Consider the following 25,722-nt stretch of genomic DNA (forward strand, 5'->3'; position numbering starts at 1 on the left):
GCTAACTTACCGCTATGGCTCCTTAGGGAAGAGTGGGTGTCATTCTTTTATCTTCCATAGAGCGTACCAGGGTACATCATGGGCTCTCAGCATATGCACTGATGTGAGACACTTCTGTAAATTGTTCATAGTAAACAGAATAAAGTGTCTTCAACACACCTCAGGAAAGACCACCTATTCTTGTGTTTCATGGAATTACAAGAGCAGAAAGTGAATGCACTGTAACTCAAGAGGTGAAGACCTTAAAATGACTCAGCCCAACTTTTAAATAAATAGATAAAAAATAAAGAAATTCTTCTCCTTGAGCCTTAAAGATCACTGGGCTTATTTTAAACAGAGCATTGTGTTGGGGATTTTAGTATTGAACCGAGCATAGGGCTCATTGCATACCACCCCCCCCCCCCAGCCCATGATATTACAGACAGGTGCAGGGAGCACTTCCAGAAAGCTCCTAACCCCACAAGCCTCTTTATTTTAACCCACCGCTTGTCTCTGCCTTTCCAAACCTAGTTTCTGGGAAATTGTGCTTTTGGTGAATGTCAGAACCATCTCATTTCTAACCATCTTGCCATAGCAGACTGCTGCCAGGGCAGTGGGGAGTCAGATCCCCCCACCCCATCTCAGCACACGATCCCCCTCCTCCTCTTTATCTTCCTCTCCCCTTCATCCCACAGTAGCCCTGAGCTTCATTAATTGAGTCTCTTAGTCAATAGTATACCATCTTTTTAAGGCAGAGTCCAGTGATTTGGAATTTGTCCTCATCGAGACTGAACTGGACTTGACAAGCAGCAGTGGGGAATAAAACCCACAGAGTCGAAAGACTGGGGGTCTAGCCTCAGAACTGATCCTCTCTAACTCCTGCCACCTTGAGAAAGTCACCCTCTGAAGCTCCGTTTTCTGTGCCCTTCAATGAAGGGACTGGTTTTGCTGACTAAAGTAGAAACAAGTAGTTGGGCAACGCCCCATCACCACTCTCCGCACAAATAATGGAGCTAGAAACACGAGATCCTTCCCAAGTAATTTACTACTGCAACATTTTAAGGGCAGTGGGCTGGGGAGATGAGTTTTGGGGGGAGCGGTAATTCACATCTCCCAAGCTAGTGTTTATAATGGTCTATTAAGAACACATTTAAAAGAAATAGCCTAATGCTGTAGTCTTCCACCAGGACAACAGGCCAGTCCAACCAAAGTGGTTTTCAAATAGGGCCATAAGCAAACCCCAGCAAACCCCTTTCAGGGAAACCCAGAGCTGCTTTGCACAAAGCAGAAAAGTGGAGTTTTCCCCTAATACATTTAAAAATGGTCACTTCACCATTGCCAAACTTCATTACCACTCCTAAGAGCTAAAGCTTTGAGATTAATGATCCTCATCCCAAAGAGAAGGCAATGAATGTTAAAAGAAAAAAAAAAAATTCCCAACACATGCTATTTACTATTCTGCATTCTTTGAGAATTAATGTCAATAATGTTATTGTAACATTTTTCAAAATAAAGGATGGAGTTTTCTAATTGTCTAGTAAAAAAAAAGTTCCAAGGCTGAATCCCCAGAGAAAAAAACCCGAGTGTAAATCATTAACACCACAAATCTCTGATAATTGTGGAGTGTTTGCAAGTGCCTTAATCAGGATGGTATGTCTGAGTGGCCCGTTTTAATTTGATCACACTGATTAAGTTTCTGTAAGCTAATATATGTTGCATTTCCAATTCAATTAAATGAGAGTCTCCTGCCATTACTAGATATTACCAAAATACTCTGATGGGTGAAGACTAGACTTGGTATTTTCAGTGGCTACTGACTTCCTGATTATATAATCCTGTATTAAATGAAATCAATGAAAGCTCAAATGAAATTCAGCAAACTTTAAGGAGTAAATATGCTTTCCCCATACTCGTGGTATATTTTCACCTTGAGGCGTGGAGCGCATTAGTTGGAAGTCATTGATTACCTTTAGTGATAAATTTTACAGGGCTCTCTCCCCTCATACACCAGTTCCTAGAACAGTCTATCCTGTTGGAAGGTACTGTAAATGTGGGTGATGAATAGGTGTTCTCTCTATTATATATGTATTTCACTTGTGCCTCTTTGGCTGTAGATAAGAGTTATCTTATGTAAATGCAATTGCTTTGTAAATGTAAATGCCTGTTGGGTCATCGATCACCCTGGGGGTGGAGGAAACGGAACAATAAGGGGAGGAGGTGTGAAAGAAATCATCTAGGGACCGGGATGAAGAAAATTGCTAAGTGCGTAAGGGAGGGATTGAATCTATGAAACTAGAGACTCTGCGGAGGGGGATGGGATAGAAAGAACAGCCTGGAAGCTCCCGGGAGAGGCGTGTTGGAGCAGCCCCCTGGCTTGCACCTAGAGAGCCCTCCAAAGGCCTTGCTTTCTTGAGGTCCTGAAGACCCATGAAAGAGCAATGGGCCCAGTCAGTGTAGGTTTGGGGCAGGAGGGACTGAAAAGGAAAGCCAGACTTAATTAAGTGGGATCAGGGCACTATGGATGCCTATCTTTTGCCTGCCTTCCAAATCCTTCCCCCTCTGGACAACCCCTAGCAGTTGTGAGAGTCTTATCTGAAAATGGCCCCTTGGGGGTGACAGTCTCGTGCCTCACCCTACAGGAAGCGGGCACTGGAATGGGGGGCAGCATCCTCGATGCTTCTGGTGGAATCAGCAGGCCGGCAAGCCCAGTGGTGAGCACGGGAACCCTCTGGGGGAGAGGGCCCCTGCCATTTTCTCATAGTATGTGAGGTCCTTTTATGGATTCTGGATCTCAGAACCTGCTGTAAGCCAAATGTGTGAGTCACAGAGTCATAGAGCCCTCTCAATCAATTTGTAAGACATCCTGAAGATAAACAAAGGGGGAAAGGCTTTCTATTTTTGCACTTTTTTTTTTTTTAAATATCCTGCCTACTTCCAGAAAGGATTTGAAGTGACTTCCAAAAGGCTTTCTTAACTCATGCCTAGGAGTATTTAAGCACTATTTCTTAAAGTTGAGTGCATGTGTATCATATAAATAGAGACAAATGATTATATAAGGACTGAATATATCTGGGATCTTTTGGTTTATACAATAGGTAAACTCTGGGGGAATAGTTAGGTGAGTGAAGCGTTGGGGCACTTATTCCGTTCTTCCCTGGGTGTCCTTTGAGTTCCCTCCCCCCCCATCTGCTCTCTCCAAACAGTGCCCTTCCTCCCATGGAAGATTTCCCATACCTGTAAGGATATTTATTTACTTTCTAAAAGAACACAGGCTAATAAATAAGAACTAGTGACTCTAAGAGGCTTAATATGTCAGTTACCTTAACGCACAGAGGATTTCCTAAAATGGTGGAGAGAGATTTGGGGACAGAAATCACGCTGTAAGAGTCAGCCCCAACCCCTAAGAGCATACAGCCTAGTTCCAGACTAAAAACAAACACAAAAAACCACACGTGTAAAAATTCAAGGAAAAGAGTCAAGTACGCACTCTATAAGTATATTTGGGGCTCAGAGAAGGGAAAGAGCGAGGTCATCTAGATGGAGCCCCATGCAATGTAAGAGCCTTTGGGTGGTGCCCAAGTGGTCAAGCATAGCTGTGAGAGGAGATGAGACATCACTTTCAGACATCCCTGTCATCCCTAACACCCCTGACGTCACCTCTTCCTTTTTATTCTATGGTATCCTCCCTCTCTGCTCTTTTCCCCACACTCACTTCATCCTTTCTTGTCCTTACTGACCCCTGGACTCCCCTTTCTTCCCTACTTCTACTTCTCCTCATTCTGTTTTTCTGAGGAGTTCTCTTTGCTCTGCTATCTCTCAATCTCCCTCAATTAAGCTGCCCGATCAGTTTAAATAAGGCCTAGAGGGGAGCAATGGGACCCAGGAACCCTGAATATGGGGTACCTAAAACTTAAGCCCTGTGGGGGACAAGTGAATCTTCAACACCCCTTTGAGAAGTCACTTTTCCTTTGGATTCCCCTGCTGGAGGGTCCAAATGCTCCAAGGCAGGCATGCTCTCTGCCAAACTGTGTCTTTGGCACCCATCTTTCCACCTCCCCCCACCCTTGACCTTAGCCTTGCCCCTCTCACATCTGTTCAACCACTGTTAGGAAATGAAGCTAAGCTGTTAGCTGCAAGAAGCTTAAGGGGGCCCAGGAGACAGGAGGAGAGTGCTTTGTAAATATGAAAATCAACTTTTGCCAAGAGCTCCAAGAGGACAAGAAAGCCACAGGCTTGGGACAGGCATGGGACACTTGAAGAATCCAGGCCATGTGTCTGATAGGAGATGGCTTCCCCCTACCCCCCCCAAAAAAAAACATTGAAGCAGGGCATTATATAGCACAGAGGTTAAGAGCACGAGCTCTGAAGTCACCGTGTTGGGAGGTTTGAATCCCAGCTCTACCTCTTACGAGCTGTGTGATTTTGGGAGAGTTGTCCACTCAGTGTCTTCATCCATAAAAAGAAGAAGATAATACTGTCACCTGCCCCATAAGTGGTGATAATCGTTAAATGAAGTACCCCAGGTTAATCACTGAGACTCGTGCCTGCCACATAGTAAAGGGTCAGTGTGCCCTTGCTGTAATTGATTATGGGTGCTTGATCCATGAGTCAGACTTACCTGTTTTGTGCAGAATGCTTTTCCCAACACCTAAAGAAGCTGACCCACGGTTGGGTAGGGAACCACTCTAAGCCATTTCCAACGTCAAGGGCAGTGGGCACCTGGCTCCTTGTCCCCAGAACCACACAGTTTGCGTGTGTACTTATGGGTCTCAGTGGACGAGGACCAAGGAAAAACTGCCCATAACCTAGCGAAACCTGACTCTGGATGGACATCTCCCTCAGTATGGTCATAAAGATCATCCGCACTCCCCAGCTCAATTGATTTCAACATTTGATTTCAGAATGATAAATGCAATCAGTTTTTAACAGGTGGATAGCTCCAGAGGTTTGGTCTGCTGAGGCCACTGAACACTGAAAAGTGTACCTAGGAAGAGACAAGGAGCATAAAAAATAGAGAGAGCACATTTAAAATGTAAGCAGATATAGAACACTGATTTCTCTATTGTTTTTTTTGTTTTTTTTTTTTTAAAGATTTTATTTATTTATTTGACAGAGAGAGACAGCGAGAGACGGAACACAAGCAGGGGGAGTGGGAGAGGGAGAAGCAGGCTTCCTGCGGAGCAGGGAGCCCGATGCGGGGCTCGATCCCAGGACCTGGGATCATGACCTGAGCCGAAGGCAGACGCTTAACCGACTGAGCCACCCAGGCGCCCCTGATTTCTCTATTGTAAGCCTTCAGCTGCTCGCTCTACCTTTCACGACTGCCTGACAATTCCACAAGGGAGGTGGAATTTTGGAACTCATTTTTCTCGGGTTTTTCTCACGCCTAACATGGTGGCACGCAAAACCATAGCTCCAGCCTCCAACCCAAGCCCGGGTCAGAAGCGTCGGGCCATTGCTTTGTCTGAGAACCAGAGTCTTGGTTTGGTCAATGGCGGTATCCCTGTGGATCGCACAGTCATTACAATCCTGGAGCCCGGGGAGGGGTTCTCGGTGCTAATGTTTCCGTAAAAGATCTCAAAATGTGTGTGGGGCAACACATATTTTACCGTAGTTATTCTGGCTCTGCGAGTGCAATGAAAATGTTAGCCTTGGCATATCAGTCGTGTTTTACAGATGACTGTAATTTCCTGAATGTCAAAACTCCAAATTTTTCTACTAAGCAAACTTTTCAGTGGCAAAACAGATTGCCTCCATAATGTATCACTGTGGGCAGGAAAAATGAAATCTTTATGCACTGTATTATGAATCAATGAGGCATTTAGATTCTTGGAAGGGTGAGTGGACTCTGGAAAATGAAAAACTGCCGCTATTCCATCTCCACAAACCACTGCTCAGGGAACGGAGGCTTTGGCGGCATTCGGTGTGCGGGCCACAGAAATATTGGATTCAAGTTGAAACCAGTTACTGTCTTTCCCTGCATGGTGATGGGGGGTAGATGTCACTGTAAAAATAGTGGGAGTCAGGGCTTGTAACAACTCCCCCCGCCACGATTCCCTTTCCTTCTGGGAAAACGGCTCTGTGGGGTTATTGATAAAGGGAGCCTGAGGGGATTGCACATTTCAGTAAGAGAAAAAAATAATATTAACAGCCACTCATTGTGGGATGCAGACCTAAGCGTCCTGCACCGTGCTAAGCCCTCTCTCTGCATGGGTCATCTCATTGAAAAAAGCACACCACTGGGAAGTGGGTGCTTGCAGATGAGGAAACCAAGATTTAGAGAGCTTAAGTCATTTGCACTAAGGTACAGAAGCTGGGGCTGGCTTCCAGAACTCTCTGGCTCCAGAGACGGAGCTCTTAACTGCAAAGCATTTATCAATGGCTGGCTGTTTCTCGAGACTCCGGGCCAACTAAGCTGGTCCAGGAGGAGAGGAGAAGAGATACAAAGAGGCGCCCACAGCCTTGGAGGGAAGAGAACCCTTAGACACGAATACATCACACGAACGGGGTCCCCTGAGAGTCCAGACAATCCTTTCTGGAGGTTCAGAGGAAGGCATGGCTGCCTCAGCTGTGGGCATCAGGAGGAAGGAAGCCTCGAGAAGACAGCCCTCCAGCCCTGTCTGGAGAGGGGAGTAGTGAGGAACAGGTGATGTTGTGCCTGGTGGGGGCAGCAGAAGCAAAGGCATGAGGCACAGAGAGGAGGAGTCTGGTGTGCGGAGTGTGGGAGTCAGTGTGCAGGGGGCCAGCGCCAGGATGGAACATACAACTGGACCATTAACTGAGCCATAAATCATGGCCATTATTCACCTAAAACTCAGTCTGCTAATTTTCTCTGCAAAGCCTTGTGCTTTACCCTTTCTATTTTTGCTTCACATTGACTTTTAAACCAGAGACTCTTGACAGGTCTTCAGCCCCAGCAAAATTATAAGGCAGCCAAATCTGCCTTTGGTGTCCTCCTTTTTTGTTCTCAGCCTCCTTCTCCTTCCTCAGGACCCGGTGCTTGTCTCTGCACACTCTCTTCCACCTCCGCAGTGCGGGAGCTGATTATTAAAGCCGCCCCCATCTAAATGACTGCTAAGTCTTCGCAACTTAGGACCCTCTCCCCCTCTCCCCGCCGCACACAAAGAGGGCAGATCCTTAAGCCAAAGGAGTAAACTTTACGTTTTGGTTTCCTGGCCAACTGTGAGAGGGAGGGGCTGTGCTCCCCAGCACCCCTGAAAATCTTGCCACCCCACACGGCTGGTCCCTGTTGCACACCCCGCAGGACGTTGCAGAAAGCCCTGCACTGCTGCGAGCAACATTCCTTTCATTCTCGAATAAATGAGCAAAGTGGCATGGGGTAGCAAAACGAGTCTGGATGTCTAGACGTGAGTCTCAGACGTATGTAACTCGATCACCTACTAGCTGTGTGACCTTTCCCCTCTGAGCAGTAATATCTGCATCTATGAAATGGACTGGCACGTTGGCAGGCTCTAACAAGAGAGGGAGAAAAGGTGCTTTTTTAAAAGAATCTTTGCCACAGAGAACTTTTTAGAAGAAGACAGAGGGTGTTATGCCTTCAAAAAGGCTTGGGATAATAGCTCCTTAATCCTTGAGAACGAACTGAGAAATCTAAATATTCTGCATTATTGGAGAGCCTCGGAGGTGACTCACTTGTCACCTGCCGGGTGCTTTTTCACCGAAATGCAGCCACACTGGCCTCTCGGAAAGGTAGCTGCCCATATTTCAACTGTCAACACATTCTTCCCACCACGCACAAGGTGAAGGTCGGTGTGTTCTCCCGCACCCGTTTCTAGTAACACCGTGACTCGTGAAATGCTCAATGGAAGGAGGTGTGTTAGGGGAACAACAGGATTTCAAAAATAGCTTTAGGGAGATCAAACCTTGTTTTAACTTAGTGTGTTCCTGACTGATTCATGATTCTGAAAAGGAAAAGACGTTTGATCAAAACTGTCACCCAATGGCCTCATTTTCAATTCCCGTGCTTTCTTTGAGCAGAAACGATCAGGCATCCTGGTTGTGACTTTCCCCGGCCCCCAGTGGCCAGTTGCCTAGCTGCTGGGATTTCAGGAAGGCACCTGCCCCTTAGTGCTGGCCCGGCTGCTGCCAGGAATCCTCCCGTAAGTGAAGAGGACTCGCCTTGCTCCTCAGGGAAAGCCTCTCCAAAATGGAAATCCTTCTGGTGGTGCCAAGTAGCAGACCCCTTGATGAAAAGGAGTCTCTCTAAGCGCTTTCTTTCTAGATCTAAGATTTCGAGCAGAAAGCAGAAAGAGTCTGGCAGGGAAAGGCTGGAGGAAGGGGGAGATGCGGGACGGGGGGATGGAGGACAAAAGAAATAATAAGGGTGGGATTTCAGGCCTCAGGGGGGAAATGTTTGAGGGGAAGGGGCCTTCTTCACCCTTCAGGTGGCTTCATGTGGGCAACAGTCTCTCCTGGCCGGGGAAGGCCAACACTGGGGCCCATAGGACAGGGCAAAAAGGAGCATCCCGGCCAATTCCAAAGCTTCACGGTAGACCTTCCGTCAGCTGACCCACCAGTCTGTGTTCCCATAAGGAGCTGGGCCCAGTGCCGAGAGAGACGAGAGGAATGTACAGCCTGGTTAGAAAGATAAAACAAGAGAAATGGACTGTTCAGATATCCTTTGGGGGCTTAACGGGCAGCAGAGAATCACGAGGAAAAGATCGAATCGGGAGTTAGGAGACCCGGGTTCTGGTCCTACGTAGACCCACTGCCGACAAGGTGCGTATCCTTGGGCAAGTCACTTCCTTTGTTTGAAGGTCAGGTTCCTCCTCTGTAAAATGGTAGTTCTATTTTTTGTCCTGTATACTTAGAGGGATTGTGTGAGGAACTAAAAATATAAGGACAGTGAGCCATTCGTCATGTCCCATGAATCTTCCGATTGTTATTAGCCCTCCCTCCCTCTCTCCCTCCCGTCCTCCCTCTCTCCTTCTCCCAGTGATACCAGTGCTTTTCTTCAGATGACCTTTCTGAAAAGTCACTGTGGGAAGGGGAATGTCATTTAGAGTAATCATCTGTGGCCTTAAATCCAACTTACCGTGGGTCACTATCTCAGAGAATTAACCTCATTTCCAGGGAGAAAAGCCAAGCCAGAAGGGAAGGCTGTGGAGGTGACCCATGCAGCACGTTAGTGAGTCTGACTCCCCAGTGACATGTCTTCAGAGTGAATGATTAACGGAAGAGTCAGAGGGTGGTGTCACCCCCAAGGGTTTACCTTAAGTTGGAAAATCCAAGTCAGACATCTCTCTTGACTTTTAGTCCTTGTTTATGGCTTTCCAATCTTGCAGTGGAACATGAGTGAGGGTCACCCAGAGGGGTTGCCTTTTCCTGAAGCTGATTCTTATTTGTCAGTCACCTCGAACATGAAATTTTGAAACCTGGGGAAGGAATCAGAGACTTAGTTTTGGATCTCAGCTCTGCCACAGGCTGGCCAGGGGACCCCAGACAAGCCCGTATTTATCTCTGGGCTTGGGTGTTCTCTTTGGTAAAACGATTGGACTACTCTGTGCCAACTATGGGTCTGTTGCCTTCGTCTGCACATGGCCTCCATCAGTTCCCTTTACAGGGGCCTTGCCTTCTAGCAGGTGGGCTGGTTTACACACATGGGACATGGCTCCCTACTCTGTGACCTGCTCCCCACCGTGACTCGAAGATGATTCTTTTCCTTCTCAGAAAATCGGGCCCCATTTTGCCCAAGATGGTGCTTATGAAGCGCCTTTTTTTTTTTTTTTAAGATTTTATTTATTTATTTGACAGAGACAGACACAGTGAGAGAGGGAACACAAGCAGTGGGAGTGAGAGAGGGAGAAGCAGGCTTCCTGTGGAGCATGGAGCCCGATGTGGGGCTCGATCCCAGGACCCTGGGATCATGACCTGAGCTGAAGGCAGACGCTTAACGACTGAGCCACCCAGGCGCCCCGTGAAGCGCCATTTTTAAAAAAAGAGCTTCTGCTCCATCAAAAATGGTGGGATGTTTCCGCTTTCACCAGCCAAACTGGAACCGTGGCGTAGATTTGACAACATGCATAGTTGTTGGGTTTCCCGTACTATGTTTTTCCACTCTGTCACATTGTGGACAGGTACAAAAATATTCTCTAGGACTCAGGACATTCCCATATGATACTCACTGGCAACCTGTAGGAGCTGGGAGGAGATAGGGATGACACTTGGCCCCTGGGCTCCCCAGTGCCACACCACCAATTCCACAGTAGGTTCTCTTTTTGCCCGAAAGGGGTAATACGGCTCTCCAAAGTCTCTCGACACCATGAAAAACAAACCCAGTGACACCCAGAACTTAGAGAACTCTTGTAAGCTCTTAGCGCCAACCTAACCTTTAAACAAGTTCCTTCTGCTCAGGCAGGATCTTCGTGGCTTCTCTGCCCCTTCTTGTACTCACTCCAACGTGACACCAGATTCTTCTGCGGGTAGAGGGGTTGGTGGGGGGGGTGGGATTAGTGCGTTATTTTTCCATTCCCAGTGTGATCATGATAAAGAAACAAGGCTGTAACGCTTATTTCCACACACATACAGCACGGCGATGTTATCCAATAATTGTGCCTTTTGCAGCCTGAATACCTGCAGCAAAACCTCTCCCAGGGGAAAGGAGGCACGACCCTGCCAGCCCGTGAAATTCTGAATGGCTTCAGTTCTTTCCAGTTGAAATGGTTAACGAGATCTACTTCCCCCCCCACCCCAAAAGCCAGGGTTTACACTTCATCTCTCTCAGCGCCTTAAAACAATATTAGAGCTCATTAAAATCAACCCGGGGCTCGAGAAGGGCAGCTTTCATTTAGGGGGAAACTTTCCCTCCACGCTGTTCTGGAAAATCGCACAATGCTGAGAGCCGGCATTTGTCTTGACTCATTTTCCTCTAACGATTTCTCCAAAGCACGCTTGAGGTGGCCGCCTCCCAGACAGCACATGTCCAGCAGGCCCAGGTGAGTGAGTGCAACTGGTTACCGTCTGCTCAGAATTCCCTTCGGTGGTATTTATTGACTGTCTACCATGTGGAAAAGCCCTGTTACTTGATTCCCTGTCTTCGTGAAGGTCCCTAAAGGAATGATTGCATGTGTCTCCGGATTTGTCACCATCTGGGGATGGCAAGGGAGCTGGCTATCTGGTTTCCTCATCTGCGCAATGGGAATTTGGGGCCAGAATGGTCACCAGCTGGACCCCTCGCCCTGGCCCCCATGTCTCATGTGGCCATTTCCATCCCTAAGGCTTAGTAACGGCCCTACAGAACCCACGAGATTTGCACCTCCCTTCACATCCTGGCATATTCAGCTACCTCCTGGTTTATAGATTGTTTTTTTAAAGATTTTATTTATTTACTTGACACAGAGAGAGAGAGAGAGCACAAGCAAGGGGAGCGGCAGGCAGAGGGAGATGGAGAAGCAGGCTCCCTGCTGAGCAGGGAGCCCGATGCGGGGCTCGATCCCAGGACCCTGGGATCATGACCTGAGCCAAAGGCAGACCAGATGCTTAACCGACTGAGCCACCCAGGTGGCCCTGGTACCTCCTGGTTTGAACTTCTGCTCCAGACAGGCCAGTGGTGCCCTTGTGCGATGGCTCAGACCGCCCTGCTAGTGAAGGTGCAGACCCAAAACAGGGCATCGACCAGGGCGGTGGGCAAGAGTTTGGGCTCAGGAGTCATACAGACCTGACAGACGGTCACTACCTAGCTCTGTGATTTTAGGAAGGTTCAATTAACACCTTTTAGCTGAATACCCTTACCTGTATAACAACAACAATAATCCTATTAATTAACATCTGCGGAGTGTTATATTCCAAGCACGGTTCTGACAGCTTTATGTGTGTGTGTGTGTGTGTGTGTGTAATTTTTATCTTCAGTGAGACCCTATGGTTTTCCCCCAGGCCATACATGAGAAAAACAGAAGCACAGAGAGGTTAAGTTATTTGCCCAGGCCCACCAGAGCCGGAATTTGAACCCAGGCAGTCTGGCTATGGATAGAATAGCACTGTCCCACGGAAATACAACGGAAGACCCATTTGTCGTTTTAAATCTTCTAGTAGCCACATTAAAAGTGAAAAAATAGAGTGAAATTAAATTTAATAATAAATTGTATTGAACCCAATGTACCAAAAATGCTATCATCTCAGCCATGTAAGCTGCATAAATCCTAATTAATTAATGGGATATTTTCTCTTCCCCCTCAGGCTTGGAAATCTTAGTGTCCAACTTCTTTTGGATTAGCCACATTTCAAGAGGCTCAACAGTCACAGGGGGCCGGTGGCTATCTTGGACGGTCCAGCTCGAGAACGGACCCTCTTCATCAGTGCATACACTGGGCCTAAAATGAAGGCGGGCATTGGCACCTACGTAGTGGGGTTCTGTGAGAAATCGGCCAGCACAATGCCTGGCAATTGGCCCACACCCACTGATTCAGACACTGTTGAGCATCCCCCCTGCTATGCTGTTTGCTCGTGTCAGAATGCCTCCAACCCTCCACACCACACACCTGCTTAAATCCTTTCTATCCCTTAGGGCTTGGGCAGCTTTCTCCTCCTCCTCCTCCTCCACGAAGCCTTCCTTGATGACTCTAGCACACGATAACCTCTCTCCTCTCTGCCTCATTGTGCACTTAGACCCTGTATGACACAATTAGTGCTTCACTATGTTCAACCTTTACCCCGCCCCCCACTGAACTTTGCTTCGGTCTCCCCAACTAAAGTTCACGCTCTTTGAGAGCAGAGGCCCGTATACATATGGCCTCCTCACTACTCTGCCCACAGCTTTAATTATGGCAACTTCTAGGTCACCCAGAGATGGTACACTGATTGTGGATTGAGTAAACGCGTGTCTTGCAATGCAAGGCAGAATGGGTCTTCCTGTGACGTGAGCAGAGCATATCCCTTCATGGGGCCCCACTCCCTCATCTACACACTGAAGGGGGTTTTTCTCTGAAACTTCTTTACACCTCAAAAACACACTGAGTATTAATGAGCCGAGACGCACAGAATAATTTGAGAATGCAAAACATGTCGGCGGGGGGCAGTGTAAGCTGCAGAGATTTTCATGCCACCAAGCAATTGAGTGGACCCTGGGTGAAGGCTGGTGACTATGGGTCATAAAGCCTGGAATTTCACATCTTGTTAAAGAACTCTGTTTTCTCACTGTTTGCAGAAGTCCTTAGATTTACGTACTTGGGAGCCGACTGGGCTTTGGGAAGGAAGGGCGCTAGATTTCTTTAAAAAAAGAAGTAAATACCACCAGGACTGATTGTGTGAAGAATTTCACGTTGGGTTTGAATCTACAGGCATTAGAAATCTTCTTTTCTTCCTTTTTGACAAAGAAGGAAACATCATTTTGCTCTTTGGTGAAAGAAAGAGGAGAATGGCTTAGAAAAACATCCTTCTGCTTAACGAAAGTCCATCACTCCAGTGTGCCCTCAGAACACACACACACACACACACACACACACACACACAGCTGCAGGCCCAGCCTTACCTGGGGCCACAGGGCAGAAGGTCCTCCTCCGCTAGCCAGGCCAGCTCCCCCTCACCAGGCTGACCCTTCTGGAAGGTGGGAGAACTGGGGGCAGAGGGAGAGCCACAGAGCAGAAAAAAAGAGATTTATTTTTTAAAAAATAAATACAAGGAAGACACGTTAAAAAAAAAAAAAAAGCCTTCACTTAGCCAAAGGAAAAAGCTCAATTAATTAAGGTGTTAATTAAGGTATTACTTTATATACATAGCACTGCTCCTTTGGGTGAGGTGTGAAGAACAGCAGGAACGTCTGTGCACGGGGAACTGAATGGCTTGTCTGGCGGGTGAGATCTTCAGTCTCTTCCGAGTTGTTTTTACGTCCAGCAGGTGCTTTTCCTGGAATGCTTCTGTCCTGCCGAGGACTCTAGTCACATTGCCCAGAAGAGCCTGGCCTTGTCACGAGCCCACGGCACCAATCTGAAGGGTAAAGGGAGTTGTTTCGCGTCCAGATCGCTTAGGTCTCCCTCATGCTGGGGGGACAATCAGATAAAGTCCCGGGTGCCACTGCTGTAAGAAGTCACTCTACACAAATGTGAGGGCTCCCTCTGCTCACCAGCTAATGCACGACCGCTGAGCCACAAGGGGGTCTTGAGAAACCTACCAGACACAACACATTTCAGTGAGCACCCACCCACTTCAAAGTCACCCCCTCTGGAAATCCCACATCTCCTTACGAGGCTGCTGCCACCACTGATCACAACGTTGATGGAGCTCCTCTGTGGGGACTGCCAGCGTCTGAGTCACCCAAGAGAAGCAGTTAAAATGACAACTCCGGGGCTTGAGGGATCCAGTCCCGTCAGAGGCTTATTTGCCTTTGATTCATTTAACTCGACTTTTAGTCTGCGCTCACATATTAATGTTGTTTGATCTGAGCGCCGTCCTCCTCACTTTGCCAGAGCCACTTACGTGCAACGGGAGGGTCTGTGCCGTTGGTTTAGGCATCATTAACCAAGGAAGGAGACCAGACCTTTGGCATTAATGACTCACTGTCCCATATGCCTCCCCGTTTGCAGAGTTTGCGTAGGACCGCCAGTCATGGTTCCTATTTTTCCGCCACTCATCATTCCTCCAAGAACAAGATGTACAAAGGCTGAACTTAAAAAAAAGTACAAAATTAAGCTACAGGTATAATAATATGTTCACTCATTGATTTGGGCTAAGAATTTGTTTCCTTTCTTAAATTAACTTTTTATTGATCACTCCTGTGACCTTCCCTTGTATGGTTTTGTTGGCCTTCTTCCGTAAAAGAAATGGCTTTGATATTTATTTTTCCTTTGAGTAGTGCAGGAAAAACCTTATTCGTGAACCAGGGGCCTAAAAGGGAAGTAAATGTTTACAGCCTGGTCCTCCTAGCTTTGTTCAGGCAAAGTGCCCTGGGCTCTTCCTGGACAGCAGTGGGCATCCTTAGGCTTGTCTGGAGTGCGACAGGGAGCTCGGGTGTGCTCTTGGACAGTGGTTCTCAAGACGCGAGTGTGCCTGTGCCACAGAATTTCCTGGAGGGCTTCCTAAGATACAGATGGCCGCGTCTCAGCCCCCAGGTTTCTCTTCAGTGAGTGGACCCCAGAATGAGCATTTCTAACAAGTTCCTAAGTGGTGCTGATGCTCCTGGTTCTGGAACCACGATGTTAGTTTGTTCCCAGAAGGGGAAGTCCTGGGTTTGGGTCCCGCCCCGAGGACAGGAAGAGCACAGGTTCTAGAAAGAAATGTGTTCAGTCGCAGCACCCCTACTTCACTTGCCATGTGACACTGGGCCAAATCATCTCTCTTTCTCAGCTCCATGGTGGGGATGGGAGTTCATGTGTAAGCACCAGGCCCGAGTGCCCCCAGCTCCCGGCTGTGCCCTTTCTCGGCAGCAAACGTCTCCTCTTCATGAGGGTTCTCTCCGGCCTGGTTTATTGTGCCGTCGGAGGGAACTAACAGACACAGAGCAGGGTCTGCTAAAACATTGGCCTTCAGCCCAGGAATACTCCTTGCATTTAGATCCATTCCCAAGGGCTGTTAGCAACGTGGGTCTTATGAGCAAATCCGTGTTTCTCTCAGGGCCTTGATTTCCCCCCCTCAAGAGAGAAGCGTTTGACCAAGGTGATTTGCCATCTCAAAGGCTTCTTCTTGCTCTAAGGAGCCTAGGATGCTGTGATTTAGAACTCGGGTCCTTATTGCAGGATAAACTGTTAAAAACGAAAATATGGTACTCGTTTTTCTCCATTTACTTACGTCTAATATCCTTAAATTTTCCAGCCTTCTTTCACGTGGGGCTAATGCACAGAAAGTCAGGGACAACTGCTAAGTATAACTAGATCTCCTTAAAATGTTCCATCACGGGGATAAAGTGGTATATCTGTTATTTAATACTGACATCTAGTGGCTTTTCCTTATCAAAGAAAAAGATGCCTTTCCTATTAGCTCCTGCTGCAGACGTTCATTCAGCAGTCCTTTATTAAACACTAATTTTCTGTCAAACATTGTGCCAGGCCCAGAGGAGCTTACACTGATCGATGATACGCGGTCCCTGCCCTCCCAGAGCTCAGAGTCCAGTGTAGGAAGCAGACGGATCACTAGACAGTCACAGCACATAGCAGGATTCCAGCACAGCTGGAACAGAGGAATACGGGCCCTTCACCCTGCCCAGGAAGGTCAAGGAAGGTTTCATGGAGGAAGCAATCTTAGAGTTTTGGAGTTTTCCAGGTAACCTACAAAATATGCAAGCCATTCGAAAGAGTGGGCATTCTATATCCAAAGGAAAGGGGCCTGTAGGGTCATTGCCTGGGACAGATTTGGAAATCGAAATTACTTCTCTATACCTGGAGCATATAGAATAGAGCAGGGTTTTTCAACTATTGACATTTGGAGTTGGATAATTCTTTGCACAGTAGGATGTCTCGCAGCACCGCTAGACGCCATCCACTAGATGCGGGTCGCACGCGCTGCCCGCCCCCCTTGCCCCCCCCCCCCCCCCCCCCCCCCCGTGACAAGCAGAATGTCTTCAGAGATTGCCACATGAGCTAGAGTCAGGGGAGCAGAGGGGGAGATGCAAAATCCCTCGTGATTGAGGAAGGCTTGTGTAGAAGGAGCTTGATAGAGATGAGGCTGGAGGGAAAGAAAGGTGGTGGTTACCAGGTCCCACGAGGCTGTGTCTAGCGTGTGAAGGAGCTTGGACTTCATGTCCAAGTTGATAGGGATTAAGAGGTCTTAACTAGGGAATGACAGGTCAGATGTGTGCCATATGGGCGGGGGGGAGGGGCCTAGGCATGAGACCAGAGGCTGGGAGGCAGTCCAGGACGTTGCAGCAGTGACCCAGTAGATAAATGATAAGGGCCTGGCCCCAGGCAGTGGTAGAAAGAATGGACCTGAGTGCTCCTAGGATCTAGAATCAGCAAGGGTCTTGGGGGAAGTTCACATAGTGGCAGTGAGCAAGATCAAGGAGTCCAGGGTGGCCCCCAGTTTTCATGCTTGGACAACTCTTCATTGGTTGCTATTGTTGTTTCTACAATTACTGAGCAATGACAGGAAAAAGTTGGCCCGGACTTGACCTTTCATGTTGTTCTGCCTGTAAGGGGCCAGGGGTATACAGACACATTGAACAACGGTCATTAAATTCACCTAGGTAACTGATGGGGAGTCATGACTCCAATTTAAAGATGTGACACCTGTTCATCTTAATTAAGTGACAAGTTTTGTCCTAAGATATTCCTGTCCCATTACCACTAACCAAAACAGGCTGAGTGTGATTTTCCTGGGGTTGAGCCATTTTAAATGGCTCACTCATTTAAAATTAAATCAATCCATTCAGCAGCACCCTTCGGAGTAATGTCCACCTGAAGGTAGATTTCCAGCAGCTCTTGCCTGCATCTTGTTCTGTTTTATCAATGCCTGGATACAAGCATTGCCAAAAGGAATAAGGAGATATGGTGAAGATACTGGGGGATATAATCAGAATCCAGATGTGTTTTGACAGGCTCAGACTTACTCTAACAAGAAGAAATTAAACAGGGCCACAAGTAAACTACATCCAGGTCCAGGATAAAGTAGATTGGGTTTCAAAATGGTGTACGTGTAAAAGAATGAAAGAGTTTAGTTGACTGTGCGTCAGCGGGATGGCATGTCTGCCAAAAAGGCCAATGTGATATACGAGGCCACACTAAGAGAAATGGTGTCGAGAATGAGGGAGGTGACAGACTGTCCCTACTTGTCACTTGTCAGACTGTGCCTGGAGGACACGTTCCAGTAAAGTGGAATATATTCAGGGGAAACAAGAGGACAGTGAGGGAACTTGAAGCAGTGTCCAGAATAGTTGAAAACCATATTTAGCATTAAGAAGGGAAACCTTGGGCTACCCCGGGGTACTTAAACTCGGTCTTCAAAGCGCTGAAGCCACACGTGTGGAATTAAAATTCGATCCGCAAGTAGGCGGTCATGGTTTGAAATGACTACTTTTTGCTGTTAACGCCACATCTTTATCTTAAGGCCAGATCACTCCCTGAGTGCTGTATCTGTCCATTCAACTCTCTTTTGGGTGTCCCAGAGGACCTGAGGCCTTCCTCCAGAAACTGGAGGCATCCTTAACCCTCCTCCTTCCTCTCCCCTGTGTTCATTTTGACACCAAGTCTGTTAATGCTACCTCCTAAAAATGTCTCTAGGCTGCACTCCTTCTTTTGCCTTGTTTTCTGCAGTAACCTTAGGCGAATTTCCCTAATTCCATCTCCGCACTCCATACCCTCTGAGCTTGCTAAAACACCGATTTCATCATGTCGCTCCTCTGCTTAAACCCCTTCAGGGGCCTCCCTGTCAGCTACAGAAGTCTAAATCCTTTCTTGGGGGGTCCTAAGGCCTTCCACAGCCAGGTCTGTGGCTACCCCTCCATCCTCAACCCCTGCCACTCCCCTTCATTCCCAGTAAGAGGTTTTCTTTTCTTTTTTTTTTTAAGGATTTTATTTATTTACTTATTTATCTATTTATTTATTTATTTATTTGTCAGAGAGAGGGAGAGAGCACAAGCAGGGGGAGCGGCAGGCAGAGGGAAAGGGGGAAGCAGGCTCCCCGCTGAGCAGGGGCCCCGATGTGGGGCTCGATCCCAGGACCCCGGGCTCATGACCTGAGCCCAAGGCAGATGCTTAACTGACTGAGCCACCCAGGCACCACCCCCCACCCCCTGTAAGAGGTTTTCAATGCACTTCTTCCACACACAACAGGCTAGTTTGTGTCCTGTGACTTTGCTCATGCTCAACTTTCTGCCTCATACTCCATTCCTCTCTTCTTGCCTCCTCTCATTCTTACTTGTTTTCAAAATAAAGTGGCAGAAGCTGTTGCCCATATTGTTAGGCTAGCGAGGTGTTTTCATCGTACCTTGTGCTTGCTCCAACCATTAAGAACACATTCTGTTGGGGCGCCTGGGTGGCTCAGTGGGTTAAGCATCTGCCTTCTGTTCGGGTCATGATCCCAGGGTCCTGGGATCGAGCCCCGCATCGGGCTCCCTGCTCAATGGGGAGTCTGCTTTTCCCTCTGCCCCCTGCCTTCCGCTTCCCCTGCTTGTGCTCTCTCTCTCTCTCTCTAATAAATAAATAATCTTAAATAAAGAACACCTTCTATCGAAATGCCATGTCTTGGTGCTGCGGGCACCCCGTGCCAGGCACACGTGAGGTGCTTGCACTGAACTGGCCACGGGAGGAGCGCCACCCCCGGCACGTTCCCGTTGGGCTGGGCTGTCACATCTTCAGGTGGCCTGGCTGGGGAGACTGCTTCTCTGACAGTTCCCTAACAGCTCTCTCCTCAGAGTAACGAGCCTCCTGGATCCTTTGCCCAACCAAACCTCCCACGTGTTACCGTCACCTGCCTTCCCACCTCCAGCACACTATGGTATCCGGGAGGCCACTGGACACTCCCGGACACCAACCTTTAAGCCTTTCCACCCCCGGGATCGTTCTTTCCAGCAGCATCGAGTGTTTCCCGTTGAGGCAACCTGGGAGTCAGGCCTGTCTTCCCTGGAATACGTGGGCTGTGGGCAATCCCTGGACCTGTTATCTTCAGAGGGTAGGACAGCTGCGGTCACCAGGGCGGGCAGGGTGTGCACATGTGTGCGTGTGGGCGCCTCTCATTTCTCTGTGGCCATGACCATCCCTGCAGCGTCTGTCTCTGCCTCCCTGGGGTGCCTCCTCTCTTTCCACGTGAGGATGGTGCTTCCAAAACACTGGTCATGACATTCACCCTGGTGGTGGAGATCTATCTGTTCCCAAAGACAAGGCAGCGTGTTGAGGAAGGAGAGCCTCCGACTGGCACAGGGCTGCACTCTAGGATTTACCAGAAGATGTCACTGTCGTCTTAAACCAGTTCGACAAGGCGGGGCAGGAGGACTGTCAGCTAAGCATGAAGGTGACTTTATTATGGGGGTTTCAACTACCCGACAGCCCCCATTATAATGCATGCCTGCTAAAGCTGGTTGAAAGGTTAATCCAAATGTGTCACTGGACTTCATAAATTTCTTTTTTTTTCCAAATAATCAGACTAATTGCCACTAAGCTATCGCCTCCGGCCTCGCATAAAGGCTCGATAAATATGTGTTGAACGAAGGAGTGAATGAATACCACAGCAAGGGGCGGAAGGAGGAAGCCCGTGGGAATAGTAGTCACCTTTGTTGGTAACGGCTACGGGGGCACCAGAAGCTGCCGGCCCTTAAGCAAGGGGTCTTCGCAGACATGAGTTTTCGTGGCCCTAGCAAGGTCAGGTCCTAGGAAAAGCAGTGATGTAGGCACTCCGCCCTCTCCATCCTCACTCCCAGAGGCTCCTGCTGTGCCCCATGCTTGTTTAGTCTGGAAAAAATATATAAAGTAATTTAAAAAAAAAGCTTTCTGTGATATTTGCAAGGCACTTAGAAGATTCCCCAGAGTTTTTGTAGGATGGGGCATGGCCTTCCCGGTCCCCAGCTCTCTCCCTCCTCTTCCCTAGAAGTTCTAGAAGAAGAGCAGAGTCCCTGTCCAGGAAAACATCGTTTAAGCAGAAATACAAACAAGCAGTCACAGTTCAGTATCAAAAGGGTTTTTACAAAGGCTAAGTAACTGTGGACGTACTATGGCGCCACAGAGGAAGAGGGAGGGCTGACAGCAGGCGGTGGGGTTACGTTTTCTCAGAGGAGAGATCGTACTTGGACTACAACTTGAAGGATGTTTCGAATCTTCCAGTCACAGAAGGAAGGTCATGCCCAGCAGAAGAAACACCATGCACAGAATAGAAGCATACAGGATAGACCCTGGGGTGCCTGAGTTGCTTGAGGCCCGAGACTCGGGAGAAACGTTACCGCGTTTCAGACTCAGCCTGTCGGTGGTTGGGTCTGAAACGTTGCCGCCAATAGACCCAGCCCGTCGGTGGTTGAGTTGGTTCCCTTTGGCAGGCATACAGAACCACCACTCTCTCAGATGGGAATGAATAGATTTCACAAAAGCCGCCAGCCATTCCCCAGGTTTTCTGTAAGAAACGAAATGCTAGTAGTCAGTGTTCATTATTGTTTTCCTTCTACAATATGCCCTTCCTTGACCTCAGCCTTCATCCACTGAATCTCAGTGGGGGGAAAAAAATCATTTCTTAATTAAAAAGCACAACCCCAGGGTCGTTTCTCCCCTTGAGTATGTCTGATCACATCTTAGGCTTTGACATTTCTGGGGTGCGGTGCGTGCGTGTGCACCTGCCGTGCGTGCGTGCACGTATGGGTTCAGTGCTCGCTAGTCCACTATTTGAACAAAGAACTTTTTCAGTTTGCAACTTTAAAGTGAAGATAGCCATACGGCAGAGGCTTCACACTTGTTGACACCCGGGTATCCTTTCAGTAGGTAAAGAAAGGGAGCATTTTGGAGGGGATAGAGTTAACTTTGCCGGGCCGGGAATATTATCACGCGAGCTAAGGCTGAAACCGAGGTGGTAGCCTGCATATGTGCCGTTGGCAGTTACCATGTCTATTTCAGTCGGTGACTAACCACAACGTTTATTTCTGGAGGCCCCGGGCTGCTCTGCCGATCTCTGCCCGCCGCTTCCAGAACCAATGAGCCGTGATGTTAGGACAACAGCCAGAATCAAAGTATCATATTGACACTCTTTCAGTGAGGTTTTATTTTTTAATAAGGTATCCTGATTAGGCTGGATATTGGGAAAATGCTTTCGTATATTTAGTAAGAAAGGTTAGAATTTTGTGATCAGTTAATGGGCATATGAAATAATTATGGGGGATATGAAATAACATGGCTGCCTGCTTAAGCGAATGAGGTTGTCAGGAGGGTTTTGTCATTGGTTGGAGAAAGAGAAACAGGAGGAGCGGGAAGAGGGAGTGAAGAACGACAAGGACGATGTGCTGGGCCTATACTTGGCCTACTTTCGTTAGCTGCAGTACCAGCAAATTGGGGGAAAGTGTTAGCTTCCCAGACGGGCTCGTAGGACTCAGACAGTGGTCTACAACACAGTTCACAGGACAAATGCTACCAGATCACCATCATTCCCCCTTTGCCCTCCTTACTGATCAGTGAACATCACATACGCCATGCACCTCGCTGACTGCACTCATGTCACCCACAGCGCTGACTGTTGGTCTTTGTGCTTTGCCCATAGGAACTTCCACTACATCACCATCCTCCGAGACCCAGTGTCCCGGTACTTGAGTGAGTGGAGGCACGTCCAGAGAGGGGCAACATGGAAAGCATCCCTGCACGTCTGTGATGGAAGGCCCCCAACCTCCGAAGAGCTGCCCAGCTGCTACACTGGGGATGATTGGTCTGGCTGCCCCCTAAAAGAGTTCATGGACTGTCCCTATAATCTAGCCAATAACCGCCAGGTGCGCATGCTCTCCGACCTGACCCTGGTCGGCTGCTACAACCTCTCCGTCATGCCTGAAAAGCAAAGAAACAAGGTCCTCCTGGAAAGTGCCAAATCGAATCTGAAGCACATGGCATTCTTCGGCCTCACTGAGTTTCAGCGGAAGACCCAGTACCTGTTTGAGAAAACCTTCAACATGAACTTTATTTCGCCATTTACCCAATACAATACCACTAGGGCCTCTAGCGTAGAGATCAATGAGGAAATCCAAAAGCGGATTGAGGGACTGAATTTTCTGGATATGGAATTGTACAGCTATGCAAAAGACCTCTTTTTGCAAAGGTATCAGTTTATGAGGCAGAAGGAGCATCAGGAAGCTAGGCAGAAGCGTCAGGAACAACGCAAATTTCTGAAGGGGAGGTTCCTTCAGACCCATTTCCAGAGTCAGGGCCAGAGCCAGAGCCAAAGCCACAGGCAGAATCCGAGTCAGAATCCGAGTCAGAACCCAAATCTGAATGCCAATCAGAATGTGACTCAGAATCTGATTCAGAATCTGACCCAGAATTCGAGCCAGAAGGAGAACCGTGAAAGCCACAAGCAGAACCCAGGTCAAGAGCAGAGCGATGGCAGCTCCAGCAACAGCACCAATGATTACATAGGCAGCGTAGAGAAATGGCGTTAAGTGGCTCCCAGAGGCCTTTGCGCACTTGTCCCAAAGCGCCAGTAGAGATACGGCAAATCTTAAAACATGAGAGTTTCCAAACACATCCTGCTTCCTTCAGTTTGGAAGTTAAAAAAAAAAAGTTAAGATGTTGCCTTTACAGTTGCCTTTCAATTAAATGTTATACTGTGCGTGGGTAAAACAACTTTCAGCATGTAATTAAATTGCCTCTTTTGGGTTTGTTGGAGTATTTATAAAATCCAAAAGCCAAACCAGACTCGCCAGAAATTGCTGTTTCGATATTTTAAGAAATGCTTAAATTAGCTATAGAGACAAAATGAAAACATAACATGTGGCCACTCAACTTTGGCTAAGAAACGTCTCCAAATTATTCATGATACACTGTTAAAACTTGCTTTTGGAAGCAAACAGTTGTTCCCAGGGGTAAGCAGGAATATACACATTTAAAAAACCAAAATTAACCACAAAACCTTTTATTTTCTTCTGATTTTAACCAGGAATCTATTTAAATGGAATAAGAACTGATGGTAAATCTTACCAAACTGTAGAAATGAAGATTTTTCTCTCCCAAACATGGGCAGTTTTATGTAAGAAATATTGGCTTTTCAAGTAGAACAGGATTCGTATCTTATTTAAGAGATGTTTAGAATTTTCAACTTTTTCTACCTTCTACTGTTTAAAGGTTTTAAACAGGGTGTATCTCATAGTTAACAAAAACACTTTTCTCCCAAGTGAAATACCAGTGTAGAGATCTAATTTTCAGACGCTCTCTGGGCACTGTAATTTCAACAATTCTGGAATCTTGTTGGCGCTGCTTCTCATTCATTTGAAGGCTTCTCCAAGTTGTGCTCATTCCAAAATAACCCATTTATAGAATCTTTCTTCATCATCTAAATGGTGTGTTGCTGAGTTTCTTGTGATATATAATCCTGGATTAAAGTCAGGACTTTCTTTCTATAGAATTGTCTTATCAATGTTTGTGTAGTGAGGTCCTTATCAAGAAACTCTTGAACAGGATAACGTGTCTAAAAATATTGAAGTTATTCTTGATCAGATAGAATTGAACCTGAATGTGAATGAATTGTTATTGACTTTTTGTACGTTCTTATTGTGCCATTTCCAGTTGGGCTGGCTGCTTCTAGCCCATTTGTTCTTTTTTGTGTTGACAGATTGTAGACAATTACGAGATGAAAAAAAATGGTAGAATAAGCATTAGGATAGCCAGTTATTCGGTAACACCAAAAGCTGTATCTCGATACTTTGGGTTAACCCTCTACCCGGTTTTGTTTGAAGAAAGAAGAGAAAGAGTATTCTGCAGTGAGGTTGAGTCTCAGGAGCATATGCATTGAGGAGAGTGATTTCATATTAAGTCTCTGGACAAACACTTGTAGGCGATCGGTTATGAATCGAGCAGGGCGAGAAGAAAGATGCTAGCACCCACTGTGCTAGCAAGCATCGTGATTCTGGGCAGTTTCCATTTTATGGGTTTTGCTATACTTTGTAGGGACCTACGCTAACCCCCTGGCTGTCGAGCCAACAAGACAACTGGAAATAGCATTGATGTTTTCAGGAGCGACATGCTTAGAAGTGTGATGATAAAGTCACATCTTGTACAATCCGCTGCTTATATGCATGATCTAGTCTCATCTGTAATACTTATGGCCACAAGCCAGACAAGAAGCTGCGTATTTGGGTTTAAAAATAAATTTTCTTGACGCTGAGCTTGTATCACAATATCTGAAATGTGTTTTATCTGACAGTATTGCAGTCCTGGGAAATCTGAGAACTGAAGAACTGAAAGGAATTTTTTTTTTTTTAAACTCAAACATACCTTGAAGTCAACGTGTTTTAGAGTGAAACTATTTTGTGTACATTGTGTTTTTAAAATAAAGATCCTGTAGATCACTGTGGTATCTCAGTTTTGTTTAGTTTTAATTGACAACATTTGCTCTTAAAACGGATAAGTACCTTTGGAAAGCAGGATGAAGCCCGAGCCAGTGGAAATGTCTGTTACAGGGGAAAAAAAAGGAAGACCTTTTGTGTTATTGCTGTGGTGTGCATGGCTTGCAGAGATTACGTGCATTTTCTCTGTCTATACTGATTATTGTATATAAGGGATGTTATAAATACCCGTTTTTGTCATCATCCTATAAATCCCATGATTTCAACTGTAAACATCCGTTCAGTGGTGTGGCTTTACAAACAATTCACTGATTTTGTGTAATTTAACAACAGATATGAAATAAACTTTAAATTACAGACTCTGAGTAATTTCGTGATTTCAAGTGTTGCAGCTGCTAGGCATCACGACACCGCAGACGAGTTCTCTTCTCTCAAGGAGTTTCCTTTTGAACTTGTGGCCACCAGGTGTGGAACTGAGATGACCCCTTTCTAATCTACCAGGCTAAAATGGCCTTCGCTTTGGGGGCTTCCTTCTGGGGGCTCACACTGTCTCCTCTTTCGGGTAAGACAAAAGTTGTCAAGGAAAGACAAGGGTTGCTCTTCTTAGAAGGACACTGATCCCATTCCTAGGGCTCCACTCTCCTGACCCAATTACCTCCCCAAGGCCCCATCTCCAGATGCCATCACCTTGGGGTTAAGGTTTCAACATATGGATGTGGGGAGAACCCAAACATTTAGTCCATTACTCAGTGCAAATGAAATGTGTGTGAGTTTTAATTTAACAGTTATTGAAATAGATATTTGCATGTCTAAAAGCAGGCAGGAAGGAAAAATGGGGCTCTTTG

At 47.1% G+C, this 25,722-nt stretch overlaps 1 protein-coding gene across 3 annotated transcripts in view; it reads left to right on the plus strand.

Moving 5' to 3' along the window:
- Positions 1-25,230, plus strand: part of HS6ST2 (heparan sulfate 6-O-sulfotransferase 2) — a 285,172-nt gene extending 259,942 nt beyond the window's left edge. For all 3 annotated transcript variants that reach the window (XM_032428224.1, XM_032428225.1, XM_032428226.1), the window contains one exon: positions 22,090-25,230. In XM_032428224.1, the coding sequence (XP_032284115.1) occupies positions 22,090-22,975 (886 nt within the window). In that variant the 3' untranslated portion in view covers positions 22,976-25,230. The remainder of the gene's footprint in view (positions 1-22,089) is intronic.
- The last annotated feature ends 492 nt before the right edge of the window (positions 25,231-25,722 follow it).

This window comes from Phoca vitulina, unplaced genomic scaffold (genome assembly GCF_004348235.1).
Source record: "Phoca vitulina isolate PV1807 unplaced genomic scaffold, GSC_HSeal_1.0 scaffold39, whole genome shotgun sequence".
Lineage (NCBI taxonomy): Eukaryota > Metazoa > Chordata > Mammalia > Carnivora > Phocidae > Phoca > Phoca vitulina.